We start from the raw sequence: 16717 nt of genomic DNA, 5'->3' as shown, positions 1-16717 counted from the left end.
GAGATGCAGCCATAGCCACTACAGTGGTGCCTGAAGGGACCTCCCAAAGGAATTGTGAGATTGGACAGCCAGGGCCAGCTCCAGATGGAGCAAAATGAAAAAAAAAAACATTTCCCTCAGCACAGGGTTGTGGTGACCTTTGTCCCAGGAGAAGCCACGGTGGAAGTGCAAAGGACACTCAAACGTGGTTTTACTCCCAGTTTGAAGCAAGGTATTCCCTAGGGAATACAAGGTCAGCAGGGCCCGTTATCCCTTCCCATGGTGGCTACTAAGAACCCCACAGTTCAAGAGACTCCAAGAAACTTCAGGAAACCTGCTTCCTGGTGGATATCCAGCCTGGAAACACCAGCAGACCCCAGCTGGATCCCCCTGGCCTTGTACGGGCTGCTCAGGAAAGGACAGTGCTCAATGTGCAGCCACAGAAGAGAGAAAAGACCAGGATCTAGACATGGAATACACTCAGCAGGGAAAAACTCAACTCTGAAATAGGCAAAAAATCCCTCCTGAGCCACCAGTGTCTCATTTTGATGGTGTTACACACACACACACACACACAATTTATTGCTGCTCACCTTCAAGAAGGGAATTTTTCAGCTCCACTTCCCAGTGCTAATCGTTAAGATTACCTCTTGGCATGATCTGGGAGCAGATTTGAGACCCTGCAGTCACCTGGTTTCACTGCTCTGTTAAGTCCCCCAGGCTGAGGGCCATGCTGTATCCCAGGATATTCCCTGGAGCCACACAATGCCAGGAATTACATGATCAGAATTCCTGAATTCATAAAGTTCAGGGAGGTGCAGAGGCAAAAAGATCCATTAAGCACAAAAAGGCTGGAAAGCCAGCAATGGATCCTGGGTGGTTTAAAACCCCTGGCAAATAAACACCAAGCAAGGCTGAAGCAACAGTTTAAAAAATATTTCATTATTTTAAAAAGAAAACACATAGAGATTTCCATTTCCCACCACAGCAACAAGTCCAGAACTTTCCAGTGCCGAGGCAGTTTTATTTCCACAATTGCCTGGAGCAACAAAGATTCCCAGGCACACCCCCCAGTCAGGACAAGCAGGGGTAGATTTCGATGGTGTTGATCCGCAGGACGGTCTGGGGGTTTGCAATGACTGAAAAAGAAGGGTGGGGAAAAAAAAAAAAAGGATCAGGTAACAGCATAAATCTGGTTCCCACCTCATGCCAGGGCTCCTGGAGGGCTGTGCTGGCAGACAGCAGCATTCCATGGGGATGCCATGGACAGCAGAGTGTCACTGGGGCAGCCTGGTCAAGGCTTTACCATCCATCCCATATAAAAACAGCCATAATTCTTCCCTCTCTCAGAGAAGGAAGAGTCATGTGGCAACCAAAATCTGTGTGGGACCCTGTTTGGGCTTGCTGGGAGCTGTGATGACACATCCAATGTTTATGCCTTTGGGAAGAGACTGGGATTGCTTTCCTGCCCAGGAAGTTCAGGGAACACTGAGAGAATCCTGGTGCTCTGTGGGCACACATGGGAGAGGGGCTGGTCCCTGAGGGGCTCTGGGGACACAGAGAATGAGCCCCTGCCTCAGGTCCTTGTGCTGGGTTCCCCTCCCACATCCAGCAGGGAAGGAAATGTGTCCTTTCCCTCTTACTTTTCTTCCTCTGGTAGTTGTGCCTCCTCCAGAAGCGCAGGTTGACTTTGGGCCACGACTCCGTCTTCTCAATCACCGTGGCCTCCACACGGACCAGGTCCTTCCTTAAAAATGAGTGTGAGAAGCACCAGGCTTTAGTTATTTACCTCCTACTCTTGGCAGCAGGTTCCTGGGAGAAGAGACAAAGGGATAACACATCCTGCCTGACAGAGCCAGATCCCGGGAATTACAGATCCTCCGTGGGAGGAGGGCCCCCTGCCCAGGCACAGCCAAAAGCCTCCAGGTGCTGTACCTGGATCAGGAGATGTGACAGGTCACAACTTCCCTGTCACGTCAGGGATGAGATCGTCCCATCACAGCAGGCAGGAGAGACAGGGACCTGCAGGAACTTGTAGGATTGCGGCATGACAAATTCCCCTGGCACCTCCAGGTGATCTCATGTGCCCTGTTTCAGTTTTGGCACAGGATGAGCCCATCCCTGCCCCTGGTCACCTTCCTCCTCCCATCCTGTTCCCCACACAAGTCCTTCCTCCTCCTCTAAAGCATCAGAGACAGCTGGAAGAAAAATCTCACCTTGTTGGAAACACTGTAATTTTCCCAATAATTTTCCAATTAATTGTTTAAATGAACCATAAGCAATTTTCCACTGTAGCCAGCATTTAGCAAGGCTTGCCAGAAGCTGCTGCTGTGGGAACACAACTTTTGGGAAAATTACAGAAACTAAGTTTTGCTAAAACAACTGTAATCAACCTTGATATGCTTCAAGGGTCTCAGAAGGTGAGAACCCCCAGGCAGGATCCAGACTGGAGCTTTGGGCAGAGGGGTTTTAGTCAGCAGCCACAGGGAAGGAGGAGGAGCTGCTCTTCCATGCACAGCACTGCAGAATTCCATTAAAAGCTCGTTAAGTTTGCCACAGGAAGACATTTAAAGACCATTTTGCTGACAAACGGCTCTGTCTGCACTTGAGGGGGGAAGAGGGGGAAGCCCATCCAGCTGAAATTGTTCCAGCAAGGTCACGGGGAGGCCAAAGGCTTCAGACAGCCACCATCTCTTAAAATCCACCCTGGGGGTGTGATTAAATCAAACACTGCATCCTGGAGGAAACTGATTTATCTGCAGTTAGTGACCAGCACAGAAAAAAAGGGACATAAAATAATACAGATTTTAAGAGACCACTGTGTGACCCCGACATCCCAGCTCCAGGACTTGCTCCAGATCCAGCACCACTGAACCACACACAAACCCTGCAACCCTGAGGGAGAATCCAGAAAGCAAACTGCACTCCAGCCGTGGTTTACCACTAATTTGGGACCAAACTTCCTGGATTTAAGGCCCTGATGAGTTTCTCTGTGACACTCAGCTCTAGGAACTGCTGGCGGGAGGCTGAAGCACAACAGAAACCAACTTGCTGGAGAAGAGCTCGTGGGCAGGACAAGTTCTCAGCAAAACAGAGCCCAAGGAAAAAATAAAAATCTCTATCAAACGTTTTAGGTATGACTGGAATGTCCATAAAAATAAGAAGGGGGTCACACATTTCCCAGAGCCCGAAACAGCTGGGCCTGCTGCCTTCAGCAGCAAAATGTTCCACGGATTGGATTTTTGCAGGAGTTGAGAAAAACTCAGCCTGGAATCTCATGGATCTGAGCTGGGCTGAAAGATGCTGTCAAGAGGCAGAGAAAAAGATGCAGGCAGGCTACAAGCCCACAGGATCATAACTCTTGGAGGTCGTAACTCCAGCTGCCAAGCCAGCTCCCTGCAGGACTGAATCCCAGCCCAGCTGTCTGGGACAAGAACAGGTCCAAAGCCTTTGGCACTTCCACTGCAAAAAGGGGCAGGTAGCAGAAGAAACAGCGAGGTTTCCTAGAGGGAAAAATTCCCATCAGCTCCATTTTGTCTAGAAATAAGCCAAACTTTCCCTTCACTCATGCCTAATGCAGGCTCCAGCCCTCGTGCCAGCTGGGGCTGGCGGTGACTTGGACAAACACGGAGCCCAACAGATTCCAGAGCAGGAGCCAGTCACAAGCTCCCAGAATAGCCTCCACCACGCAGATAGTGTGGTTTAGGATTTAAAGAAGTGTAATGCCAGGAGGTATCAGAGGAACAATCCCTGTCCAGCTGTCCCAAACAGGACAGGTTTGGGAGCTGACAGGAAGCGGCTCCAGTGAAGTGTCTCGGGCTGCGAGCACTCACTGGGTGTTTATTTATGCAGGAACAGGAACACAGAACTGCCTCTGTTCTCATCCAGCCTCTTCCCTCCTCCCCAAAATGTCTGTGGGTTAGGGGACTGTGAGAGAGAACTGCAGTGCACGTTGCTGTGGTGACACCCTTTTTCCCTTCCCCCTTCTCCTTTTCCTCATCCTTTACCGGAGAGCTGGGATTTGGGTGGTTTCCCTGCAGCTCAGAGGGTGATGGCATCTCCCCCTCAGCCTTCACTCTTCCTGGCCAGCCTCTTCCTCCTCCCACTGATTCCCTTCAGCCAAAGGCCCTGGAGGCCAGGCCAGATGTGCAGCCTGGCCTGCCTCAAGCAGCTGCCAACACTTCCCACACCCTCAGAGCACCTGCAGGAGTCAGCAGCTGGTTTTCTTCCTGTCCTGGAGCTCCTGGCTATCCCCGTGCCAAACCCAGCACAGAGAGCTGCAAAGAACCACGCCAGGGCCCCTGGATCAGCTGGGGAAGGAAGCTGCTCCTCACCTGCCTGACATGGCACATCCCAAAACTAAAAGCCCCTTTCTAGTCCTAGAAATGAGATTTCCCTTCCTAAAACCTTCCCCAAGGGCAGTATCTGTCAGCAGCTCAGAATCCTGATGATCTGCTATTCCAGATCCACTTCCAGTGCTGTTACAAGGACTGGCAGCTCCCAAAATCCTGTCCAACACAGGGACCCAAGTACCTGGTACCACCAGTGCCTCTCAAGCCATGTTATCAGTGCACAAATAACTCCTAAATGCCACCAGCAATAACACCTGGTCCACACTCCCCTTCCTTTTGGGAAGGAAAAGGCTGAGGAACCAGGGGTTCTGTACAGCAAGTCCTACAGCATTGGGATGGAGGCAGTGCCAAGGGATAAACTTCTCCCAAGTTCTGTGGCTGCTGGACCACGTGATTAAGGGGAAGGGGAAAATTAGGAACACCGAAATTAGGGTTAAGGCTTGCTGTGATAAGACAATGGCAAAAGCAAAGGGGTTAAAAAACCCAACTCAAGGGACTAAGGAGAAGGATTTCTGGCTTATTTCAAGCCAGAAAATTTTCCACCAAATTCAGGGTAAGAGGGAAGAGATGTTGAAGTGCAACATGTTCTGCTAGCTTGTGCAAGGAGGAAAAGATCCAGCTGAGGTGAATATCCAAGAGCTACTTCAGAACTGAGACATGCTGCTCTCCCGGCACTGGGGTGGGCGAGAGTCACCAGAGGCTGATGAGCTGTTTTATTGGTGATTCTTTCAAAAGCCATGGGGCTGGGATCAAAGTTAGTGCTGATAAATCCCAGTTTCAGGGACTGCAGAGCCCTGAAGCCACAATTAAGTACAAAAATGTCATATAATTCCTTTATGAAGCATCTCACCCCAGCAGCGGCCTTCCAATGAGCGTGAAGTCGTCAGCACCAACCAGCAAAACCTGGGGGAAATAAATCAGGCACAAATCACTGCTCATTGTCCTGGCAGAAATGCAAACAAGACCTTTCAAATTCTACAGCCGTAAAGGAGTCAAATTGCTTCAAACCAGGCCTTCCCACATTTCAAACCTGACACTAACTGGAGGGGTAGTGGAGAAAGCTGCTAACAGGCTGGAGACAGAGCCATTACTCTTCCAGAGAGCTCATCCCACTAAAACAGACTGCAGAAGTATCTTTCTCCATGATCAGAACACACTGAACCTCCCTGTCCTGGCTTACCAGCAGCTGTAAAAAAATATGGAAAGCAATCAGGGATGAATAACCTGCCTCGTGTGGGATCAGGACAAATGGCAGCTCCTAAACCGTTGGATTTTTTACAGCAATTGCTACAAATCAATTTGTAGCAAATTGCTACAAAAGTGGAGAAGCAATTCTCTCATTCTCCTCTGTAAGGCCTCAAGATGGGAAATGAAGAAAATAACATCTGGGGGTTCACCAACCCCTGCTGTTTTGGGGCATTTCAGCCACATCTAAAGGAACAGGCAGAATAAGCGAGGATACAATAGGAAGAGGCTGCATTTCACTGAATCGAATTTGGAAGAGACCTTCAAGGTCATGGAGTCCAACCATCAAACCCAGCACTACCATAATCTTCCCTAAACCATGTCCCCCAAGTGCCACATCCAGAGCCACTTCTCCTAGGGCTCCCTCACAAACCCTCTGGCAGCATTTAAAACCCACACAGAAATGGTCATGAGAAGTCCTGGCTTTTGTTTTAGACAGGAAAAATCCCCTACAGGGCTCTGGTGCTCAGGCAAATTTTCTCTTTCACTCCCATCTAGACTTTTGCATTCTGAGCTGGCTACACCACAGAAATCCCTCCTCTCTGCTGGACACAGGGATGTGGGACACAGCTGAGGACAACCCTAAAAAGCTGCTTCAAAACTGGGCTTCAAAGCAATGAACAAGCACAAAAACACCGCAGGTCTCCTTAATTACTCTAACAACCAACACGAAGGTGAAGCCAACAGAATCCTACTCCATAATATTTCCCTTCAGTCTGGATTAATGAGCCTCTGCAAGTTCCTGCTGGTTGTCCAAGGCTGAGGATAAAGATATTAATTGGATCTTGGCAATCCTCCCCTCCGTGCCCCATCCCTCGGCCTCCACCCGGCCCAGCACGATAAGGATCTTGCAGAGCCTTGAGGAGTTTACAATCCCTCTGGGAGACCTGCAAGGAATTAAGAGATTGGACTCGATGATTTTAGAGGTCTTTTCCAGTCTAAATGATTCTGTGATCCGGGGTGCTGGAGTCTCAAGGCAAACACAGGCTTTTGCTGCCGGCCCTGGAAACAACAACTGTCATTTTCTTTTTTTGGAAGGAGTTAGGACAACAAAAATCTGTCTCCCCACAGAGTCTGGCAAGACTCACTCCAGCCCTGTTGAACAGAAATCACTGTAATATCTGAAACTGGAACAAAACTAAGGGAATTGGAACAAAGCAAAGGCCTGGAATGAAGGTGGGAGACCCCCAGCAGCACTTTGGGATGTGGTGTTAAAACTGGTGATGGGTTTTGCCTCCAGGAACGTTTGCAGGGAATCTGCTCTGGTTTTTTCACCTTTTCCATCCGGATTCGATCCCCACACTCAGCCTCCAGGACATTGTCCATCATGATCAGGTCTTCATTGGTGATTTTCCACTGCTTGCTGGCGAAGTGGACAACGGCGAAGAGCCGCCCGTATTGCCCCGCGGAGATCAGCCCGTTCACCTTCCGCACCACTTCTGCTGGCAAACAGCAGGGCAGGGATCAGGGCAGCACACCCAGGGAGCTGGGAAGGGCTGGGAAAACTCACCCAGCCACCCTGCTCTCCCCCCCAACCCCCAGCACTCTTATCTCCTGGGAATCTTTAAGCAAGGATCAACAGCAGTGTTGCTTCCCAGATGTGTGAGCCTCCTTTTCTTAAAATTAATGATTTATTTGTATTTTAGGTGCTGGCAAAGCCACACATAAGTAAACATCTTGTATACACTGTGCAGCTTCTCTACACTGCTGACTCTCTGTCCATTCCTCAGGCATCCCAAAATACACTGTACTTGGATATAAAGCATTCCAGAAAAGAGCTCTTGTCCATGCATCCTGTGTCTGGAGGAAATTCCCTCCATTTCCATTTCATATGCAGACAGCCCAGGACTCTTGAGTGGTGCCTAAGGCACACAGGAATGTTGGGAAGAGCTTGGCAAAGTACCAGGGAAGAGGCTTCCAGCACAGGGCAAAGCCTGGCCTGAGAACTTGTACCTGCAGCAAGGACAAGAGAGCCTGTGCCTCGCTCTTTCCCAGAAAAACCTCTTCCCATGTGCATGCAGAGTGGTGCCAGGAGCAGAACAGATCCCAGAGACCAGGTCCTGCACATGGACAAACTCCATTCCCCGTGATCAGCTTCCTGGGCAGTGAATCCAACCCCAGTTTTCATGGGAATACCAAAAGGCGTTGCTCCCTGACACCATCCCACTGCCAAACAGCAGCTTCCCACCCTCCTGAGCCACTGAGAAAAACACATTGTCCTAAAAAGTGGCTGAATAATTTTTGTTTTTTTCCTTGGAATGCAAACAGAACATCCCTTTGGGACAGATGGGAATCCAGCAACCAAGCAAACCCAACCCAATCCTTACAGAAACACTCGGAAAAGGTCCAAGCTTCAAGCCCTAGGATACAAACTTAAAGGTAGAGGTAGGAACACAAATTATTTGCAGGGCAGGAGCTGCTGCAGTTCCCACCAGGAGGATAAAGAGTTGTTGATGACTCTTCCAACACCTCCAGTGCCAGGAAACATCAAGTGACTGCTGGCTTGGATCTCAGCACCATGTGGAGAAACCCATCCTAAAATATCTGGGGCTGTTTCCATGGCCAGCAGGAGACGGGAGGCAGAACTGAAATGCTCCTGCTGCTGTTCCCTTTGGATAAGCACAGCCAGGAAATAACGATTCAATGCTCAGCAGCAGCAGGAGGGAATGGGATGGGAGCAGGATGGGATCAGTCCCTGAGGATGGGGCCTACTCCCCACAGGGCTCGCACGGAGCAGTTTGTGGTTCACTGCTGGGTTATTTCGCACACAGGGACAGCACCCATCTGTCACCTGAGCCATCCCAGGAGCACGGAGCAGATAAAAAGCAGGATCAAAGAGGCCCAGGAGGAGACACGGAGCAGGAGGCTCTCTCCAAAGCACATCCCTCAGTCAGGGACACGCTCCTGCCATGTGATGGGGAGATCTGCAGGAAGGTGAGCTCAGCTCATCAGCCTTGTCACCCAGCCCTGAGCACTGAGGGCCACGTCTGGTCATTCCTTGGACACCCCCAGGGGTGGGGACCCCAACACCTCCCTGGGCAGCCCCTTCCAGTGGCTGATAGCCCTTTCCAGGAATAAATTCCTCCTGGTGTCCAACTTGACTCTTCCCTGGCACAGCTTGAGGCCATCTCCTCTCACCCAGCAGTCCTGACAAGCTGGGGGGACAGGGACACGACCACCAACGTTCTGTCACGCTGTGTCCCACCTCTGCAGGTCTGTGCCCACCATCCAACTGCTCCTGCTGGCTGGATGTTCTGTTTTATGCACCAAAATACACCAGCTCTCCGTGTGCCCACCATCCAACTGCTCCTGCTGGCTTTGTTTTAGCCAGTGAATGGAAAAGAACTCGTTTCTCCTGCCCAAAATGCTTTTCTATTCTTTAATTTTTTTTAATATATTGTTTCATGTCACACATCACATCAGGTAAGGTTCCTCTGGAAGCATGGCAAGCTGCCATAAGCTAAAGAGAAATCATATTGTACCCAAATCTCCCAAACCTGAAGAGCAGCTGGAGTACAATTCCAGCAACACTAAAACACATGATAAACGAAAAAAAAAAAAGTGAAGGACATAAACTTCCAGCAGAAGACATTTATGCTCAATCAGACCTTGAGGCAATGCTGGAAGACCACATTTGAGACTTTTACCTGCATGATACTTGGCTTCTTCCACCGGATCTGGAAGTTTCACTTCAGGCCACGGGGGCGAAGTCAGAGAAGTTTTGGCAACAAGTCTGTGAAGGACAAAGTAAAACACACTGCAGCAAACAGATACTGCCAAGAGATGGAAAACTGGGAGAGGAAAGAAGGAAAAAGGAGATGGAGTAGAAATGGATATTACTCACAAAAGGCATCAGATTACAGTTAACAATTAGGCAAGAATCTACAATAGCACAAAACCAATCTTAGATATAAAGAGGAGGGAGATTTCTCTTGGAAAACTCCATGAGATGAACACAAAGATCATGATTTCTGAAATCTGAAAATGTTGTAGATTTTGTAAATCCCATCCCAAAATAAAAAGTAAATACCATCCCTCAGGAGTGAGCAGTTCAGGTTTTCCTGCACAGAAATCCACACTTTGCCTAAATAACACAGGAGGTACCAAATACATAAAATATTCAGGAATAAACATGAGATGCAGTGGAGAAAGCAAAATTGACTCCAAATCCTTTGCAATGATCGATTTACTCTGTAACCCTGAGCCAAACATCCCAAAGGGCTTTAATTTAACAGGAACTGCAAGTACCTGTGAGTACATGACCACAGGTTCCGAGGCCTCACAGGGTTTAGTGAGGATTTTGGGTGCTGCATCACCCAGGCAGAGATCCAAGGATCTCTGATCCTTGAGGATGAGCAGGAAGAGGGAACAGTACATCCTGCCATTCTCCCAGCAGGAATTCTCTGCTCCTGCAGTGTCCCCTCCTGGTCACAGCCAGCAGCAGCTCAGTCCTGCGGGAGATCCCGGCACAGGGAATGGAGTACAGGCAAAACAAGCAGCTCCCAAAGTGCTGGATAAAGCAAAGCCTGAAGGTCCTACTGGAAGAGGTATTATAGGATTCCAGAAGGGTTTGACTTGGAAGGGATGTTAAAGCTCATCCAGTCACAACCCAAGGCAGGGACACGTTCCACCAGACCAGGCTGCTCCAAGCCCTCTTCAAGCAGGCTTTGAACATTTCCAGGGTTGGGACAAATAAAAAAAAATGGAAAAAAAAATGAAGGGAAGCATCTTTCTGGAAAAGGTGACAGAAGGTAGACAGAGTCCAAAACATTGGGAAATGACAGAGTGACCAAGTGGCAGCCAAGCCTCCTTCCCAGAGGAAAACCAGCTGCCCTCCCCACCCTGCAGGCCAGCATTCCAGGGGGGAAGAGGCAAAATGATGTGTGACATTACCCTGGCTGTGGGGATGAGCTCTGGGAACTCTGGTGCCGGACCACAGCCGAAAGCAGGGAGGCTGAAAGGGAGAAAAAAGAGAATTAAACACAGGCAGCAGCTGCTGGGCCTTTGCAGAATTCCAGAATTATCCAGCCTGGAAAAGTCCTCCCATACCACTGAGTCCAACCTGTGACTGGTCACCACGTTGTCACCCAGCCCAGAGCACTGAGTGCCACATCCAAGCTGGGGACACCTCCAGGGATGGGAAATCCACCACCTCCCTGGGCAGCCCCAAGATTGATGAAGTCTCTTCTCCCTCCCACCCCTTGGATTTTGCTGAAGGGTTTATGCCAAGGTAGAAAGAACTGTGTAAAGCTGATCCTCCTCTTTTGTTAACATTCCCCAGCTTTCAGGCAGCTCCGAGGCGGATGCTGGGAATGACCCGAATCCCTTCCACCTCCGCCCAGGGAAGAGCTCCAGAGCTCAGAGGGGCCAGGAGGCAGCGGTACTGTCAGCCTCCTTCCTTCCCTCCTTCCATCCCAGCAGCAGCAACAGACCAGTCCATCCATTCCTCCTTTCCAGCAGCAACCACAGCTGCTTCCTTTCCTTCCCTCCCCACCTTTCAGCGGCAGGCAGAGCACCTTCCTCCCTCATTCCCTCCCAGCAGGAGAGGTTGTTCCTCCCGCTCCCTGTCCCCGTTCCCGGTACCCGCTCACCTCCCGCCCGCCGCGCTCGCGCCGCCGCCATCGCGGTGACCTCGCGCCGGACGCGGAACCGCGGGGGCGGGGCCAGGAGCCCGGGGGGGCGGGGCCTGCGCGGGCCATGGCGGCCGAGGCGGCGGAGCGGCACCTGGAGCTGCTGCGGGAGGAGCGGGAGGCCGAACTGGAACAGAGCAGGTGCGGCACTCACGGCACAGGCACCGACCGCCGGGGACACGGCACCGGCCGCCGGGGGGTTACAGGACGGCCACAGCGGCTGTGGGGGGGACACGGGAGCGCTGTCACCTGTGGGGAACGCAGAGGGACCCTCAGCTGGGAGCTGCTGTCACCCATGGGAAACACATGAGAGCCCTCCCCTGGGGCCCCTGTCACCTCTGGGAAGCCCTCCTGTCACCTGTGGGAATGCTGCTGGAATCCCACCTTCCTAACCAGCTCACCCCATAGGAAACCCACCCCACAGGGCTATGATCCATGGGGAATCCTGCTGGACTCGCCCCCGTAGCACCGAGCCACCCTCTTAGATGCCCTTGGCGGTACAGACACCCAGCCATGAGGATGGAGGTGCCAGGAGCCAGGAATAGGTCATTCCACTCTGTCTCCTGGAGCTGTGACCCTCAGCCTCACCCCGTGGTGATCCCACCCGTGTGTGGTTCCCAGGGCATGGCAGGAGAGCGTCTCCCTGAAGGAATTGCAGCGGAGGGGCGTCTGCTTGCTCAAGCTCCAGGTCACCAGCCAGAGAACCGGCCTCTACGGGCGTCTCCTCGTGACATTCCAGCCCAGGAAGTGGGATTCGGACGCCGAGCTGCCCTCCAACAGCTTTGGGCCTGGTCAGTGACGCTCCTTTCTTTCCAAAGAAAGAGATCATGCAGTCCTAGAATGATTTGGGTTGGAAAGGACCTTAGAGCTTACCCAGTCCCACCCCTGCTGTGGGCAGGAATGCCTTCCACTAGCCCAGGTTGCTCCAAGCCCTGTCCAGCCTGGCCTTGGACACTTCCAGGAATGGGGCAGCTGCAGCTTCCCTGGACAGACACATTTGTCTGTCCCTTCAAACCTTTGCAGGGGACATCGTGGGGCTCTATGAGTCAGCTGCGCAGGGGGACCCGCTGTGCACGTGCGTGGTGACACGTGTCACCCCCAAGGCAGTGACGGTGGCCCTGGAGGAGCCCCGGGATGGGGAACTGGCCGTGGACCACGAGCGCTCCTTCCGCCTGCTCAAGCTGGCCAACGACGTCACCTACAACAGGCTCAAAAGGTGAGGGCTCACCCAGGCTCACTCTGCCCAGCAGGAGGAGGAGGAGTGACAAGTTTAGTCTGGAAAAGCTCTTCCCAGAGCCTTCCCAGTTTGGATTTGTCCTTCTAGAGCCTCACAACAGCCTCAGTTTAGCCACCTGCTGGCTGGTCCTGCTCTTCCCTTTCCCTCTCCCAGCTGTGTTTTGGTCCCGCTGCATCGCCTCTGGAACACTCTTGTAGGGCCTTTTCCATCCTGGTAGGAGGAGTGAACAGCTCCTTGCTGGGTAAACACCCTGAAAAAGCAGATTTGGCTGTACCAAGCAGGGACAATGAGAAGTGGAAGCCTGACCAGCACAGGGATGTGTGTGCAAGGGTTGGGAGATGCAGGAATTGTGTGGGATTAGTCTTGTGGGGTAGCATTGTTCAGCTTTGGAATACTTGAGTCCTTACTCACAGCCTGTCTCTGGGCACGTGGGAGTCTCCAAAGAATTCCTGCTGGACCTGTAACTTGGATATTCCCTTCTCTGGCAGAGCTTTAACTGCACTCAAGCAGTACCGTGGTGGCCCAGCCTCCGACCTGATCGATGTCCTCTTCTTTGCCTCTGCTCCCAGGGCGTTCCCTGAAACAAGTAAGGATCCTTTTTTATCAGGCTTGATGGGCATCCTTGGGAATTGCCCCCGAGAACACAAATAGCTCTGATCCCTGTTTTTATCCACACATGCAGCCACTTTTCTCCAGAAAAGACCCCAGTGTTCAATCCGAGTCATCAGTGGTGCTGCACCTGGTAGCATTATATTCATACTGGTTTATACTGGGCAAACTTTCCTCATGGAAAGAACCTTGACAAAAACTTGGATATAAGTAGTATCCACTCTGTTGTGCCTGTTTGAAAAAGGTGAAGATGAAATTATGCAGCTTCGCCTTTTGGAGAAGCCACGGGGAGAGCAAAGCCTCTGATCAGCAGCTGTGTCAGGTATCAACAACTGCTAATGGATATTATCCCTTGACAGAAGGGAAGGATGCAAAAGTCAGGGAATGAGGGAAACTGAGGGTGTAGCTGAGCTGCCCAGGAGGGTGAGCTGTGTCTAAGCCATATACAGAGCTCAGCTCTGCTCTCCCCACTCATGCCATCCATCCCTGCCAGGGTTCTGTCCCTTTTCCTCCCCTCCACAGCTCCCTGCACTGTTTGCCTTCCTTAGATTCCTGGATTTGGCTGCCCACCCTGGTTTGCCTCTCTCCCATCCCCTTCAGCCAGGCTTGACTTCTGATAGGATCTGCCAAGGACAAAAAATGGGTGTTAATGAGTCCTATCCCCATTTCTCTAAGCACCATCCCAGTCTGAGTCAAACCTTTGGCTGCCTGGGGACCTTGGTGCACTCAAGATTTTAATATTAAATAAAATAATTAAATTTTAATCAACCAACTTTCCTCAGCAGTGCTTTTACCCCTGAGGGAGCAGAACTGCCTCTAATAAAGGAAAACTCCTTTTCACCACATGGCTCAGCTGGGCCAGGCTGAGCAAAGATGAATTTTCCATTTCCTCAGCACTGGGAATATTGATGGATAGATTGAGCCATGCTAGACAGACAGAAGAGGTGCAATATGAACACAAAGGCCTTACAGTTACCTCCTCCCTTCAGAGCTGCTTTCTCCCCAGCTAGAGATGTTGTACCAGCCAGAAATTAAGGGATAATAACTTGGAATAAGCCTGCCCTGAGCTGAAGGGCTCTGCCAGACAAACCTCACAGCACTCAGGCAGCTTTTGCATGTCACAGCCTCTCCTTCCATGACAAAGCACCCATTAGCCTGGTTTCTTTGGGGATCTGTCTCATCCCGTCCGTTACCTGGTTTTAAACAAACCCATCAGCAGCAGGCTGAGTCAATAAACCCTGGACAGCTGATGAAATTGGCTGTCTAGACATACATCTGTGTCAACACCGTTCTGGGATGCGAGACGAGCTCGCTTCCATCAGAAACCAGGGAGCCACAGGTGGGAGAGAGGGCAGAATCCACTCCAGCAGGTGAAATGTGCAGCTGCAGAAGCCTGAATCTGATTTTTTTTATTTTATTTAAGTGTGGGGGACAAGAGGAGAATCCTAATTTTGCAATCAGGGAATCTTGTAGGTGGGTTCTGACACCGCTGTGCATTTCAGTAATTAATTACCAGACAGCAGCAGCCCAACACAACACATCAAAGCCCAAGTCCTTTAAAAACACTTAAATATGCACCATTAAATACCCTTGGCATAACACAAAAACATGGGACAGGCTGTGGGAAGAATAACCTAAGGAACAGTCAAAAGGAAAGGAAGGGCTCTCCAGTGGGTAGCTGGGATCTGCAGTGAAGATTGGGACTGGCTCAAAGCACTTCCCCACCTCACCTTGCTGCCTCCAGGAAGGTTCCAAGTGGGAGAGCGATTTTTCCAAACAGGGCAGAGTCTGAACTGAGCAGGAATTTTGCCCTTATCAGACTCCCTGGGAATCAGAATCCGGGTGCTCCCCCATCAAAAATGCCCTCCTTGTCTCCCAATTTGACCTGCACTCGTGGCCCTGCTGGAGCTTCCACACCTGGAATCTCCTCCAAACAATCCTCCCCTGATCGCAGCATCCATGTGGGATCCATACATTTTGGGAACGGTTAGGGGAGTGGAGAGGCTTTGCTTGCCAGCAGAGGCCAGCATTGCTCTGCTTGCTGTGCTCCTCCTGGCCATCCAAGAGGGACATGTCCCTTTTCCCTTTGGAAAACAGGTTCTGCTTTAGCTGTGCAGGTCACTGATAGCTGCCAGCTCTCTCCTGTGCTCCTGGGCTGCAGAAAGTCAGGAATGTTCCTTTTTGTTCCTGGCTCATGTCCAGCTCTGCCCATAGTTGTAAAAACATTTGAAAAGGGTAAAAAGCAATTAAAAATCCTGGTGAAAGGGCAGGAATGTCCTCAGAAAAAGCCAATCTGGCAGCAGAGTACTGGGGAAGCACCAGCGATTTCCAGCAAGACTTCTTTGGCATTTCGGCACTTGCAAAAAAACCTGAAATGCTTCTCATCCCTCTGCCCTGTGACACCTCTTGTCATCACAGGGACTGTGGAGAGGCCTCTGAGATTCTTGGGGAAGACTAAGCAGTCCAGACAACTCAGCTGCCAGATATTTCTTCTGGAGAACAGGGAAAGTTCTGATCCAGGCTGAAGTACCCACCTGGATTTTTTCCAGCAGCATTGGCTGCAGTGAGGTTGTACCAGGGAATAGCTGCTGGGGGGATCTGGATTGCTCTTTGGGAGGAATATACCGTGGAAAGGACTTCCAGCTCTGGAAAACCTGGGCTCTTCTTCCCAGGAAGGGCTGTTCCCATCCCTTTTTGGTGCAAATACCCCTTTCCTGGGCTTGGATATCATGCCCCCAACCCACTGCCTCACCAGAGCTGCTGGAACTGTGCAAAAAAAAAAAAATCTCAGTTCCTGGGAATGTTGGGGCACCAACCTGGCCAAGGTGATTCGGTTTTTAACACTAATAAATGGAGTTGTGCATCAGGGCACAGTTACTTGGCCACCAGTGGGACACGTTCCAGGGATTTCTTCAGGTGAGGATACCTGGAGCCCAGCTGCTGCAGGGAGAAGAGTTTGGAGGAGCCACAGCATCCCATAAGAGGCTCTTCCCTCCTCCCCACCAGTATGGCCAGCCCAGGAGAGGCACAATCCCAGCCTTCCCACACAGCAGCTCCTGGCAGCCTGTGGTTAGGAGGGATGAGGGTGGGCACAGGCCTGGAGAAGTTCCTGAGCTCATCCAAGCATCAATGACTCCCACATCCCGGCTGTTCCTTGCTGTGGGAAAAGCCTTTCAGGTTTGAAGCTGTTCTTGCTTTTTCCCCAGCCCATGGGATGCTTCCTGGTTTTGTCTTAGTCATTAACACACTCACCCCAAATTTACATATAAACCAAGAGGCAGAGTGACAGCAAAAAACACATTTAAGCCCCATTTCTCTCTTCATCATCACCTTCTCAATTAGTGTCTCTTGCTTAACCTCATTTAGTGGTGCTGCTTCAAAAGCTACAGGTTCACCTGCCTAAAACCAGAAGAAACTCCCATGTTTTTAATCCAGCCCTTAATGCAAAGGCAGGGATGAGCCACATGATGCCCAGCAGGGAAGGATGCCCAGAGACGTGTCTTATATAAGCTTTTGTGGGAACGTTATTTTCAGGAAACCTCGGTGTAATGAGTCATCATCCCTGCTGTAATTAACTCCCATAATGAACAAGGAGATTAGCATTAGGATTAGGGGAGGGGGGGATGAGAATAAATTTGGGCCTAAATGAGATAAATCTGGGAGGT

General features: G+C 50.9%; 2 protein-coding genes and 1 long non-coding RNA gene across 3 annotated transcripts in view; 1 reads left to right on the top strand and 2 right to left on the bottom strand.

Annotated features, from left to right (window-relative positions):
• Positions 1-900: 900 nt before the first annotated feature.
• Positions 901-11259, bottom strand: MRPL21 (mitochondrial ribosomal protein L21). Its single transcript, XM_058848906.1, has 7 exons — positions 11168-11259; positions 10470-10530; positions 9224-9309; positions 6852-7015; positions 5182-5234; positions 1623-1726; positions 901-1118 (listed from the first exon to the last, which is right to left on the bottom strand). The coding sequence occupies exons 1-7, from the start codon at positions 11196-11198 to the stop codon at positions 1054-1056; spliced, it is 564 nt and encodes a 187-aa protein (XP_058704889.1). The 5' UTR covers positions 11199-11259; the 3' UTR covers positions 901-1053.
• Positions 11252-16717, top strand: part of IGHMBP2 (immunoglobulin mu DNA binding protein 2) — a 23137-nt gene continuing 17671 nt past the window's right edge. Inside the window, exons 1-4 of the mRNA XM_058848839.1 lie at positions 11252-11347; positions 11828-11997; positions 12230-12422; positions 12932-13029. Coding sequence (XP_058704822.1) covers positions 11274-11347; positions 11828-11997; positions 12230-12422; positions 12932-13029 — 535 coding nt within the window. The 5' untranslated portion in view covers positions 11252-11273. The remainder of the gene's footprint in view (positions 11348-11827; positions 11998-12229; positions 12423-12931; positions 13030-16717) is intronic.
• The window catches only part of LOC131584120 (uncharacterized), a 4524-nt gene continuing 693 nt past the window's right edge, over positions 12887-16717 (bottom strand). The window contains exon 3 of the long non-coding RNA XR_009278659.1: positions 12887-13020. This is a non-coding gene — a long non-coding RNA (uncharacterized LOC131584120). The remainder of the gene's footprint in view (positions 13021-16717) is intronic.

The sequence above is a fragment of the Poecile atricapillus genome, chromosome 1 (genome assembly GCF_030490865.1).
Source record: "Poecile atricapillus isolate bPoeAtr1 chromosome 1, bPoeAtr1.hap1, whole genome shotgun sequence".
In the NCBI taxonomy this organism is placed as follows: Eukaryota; Metazoa; Chordata; class Aves; order Passeriformes; family Paridae; genus Poecile; species Poecile atricapillus.
This window is presented reverse-complemented; position numbering and strand designations above follow the sequence as displayed.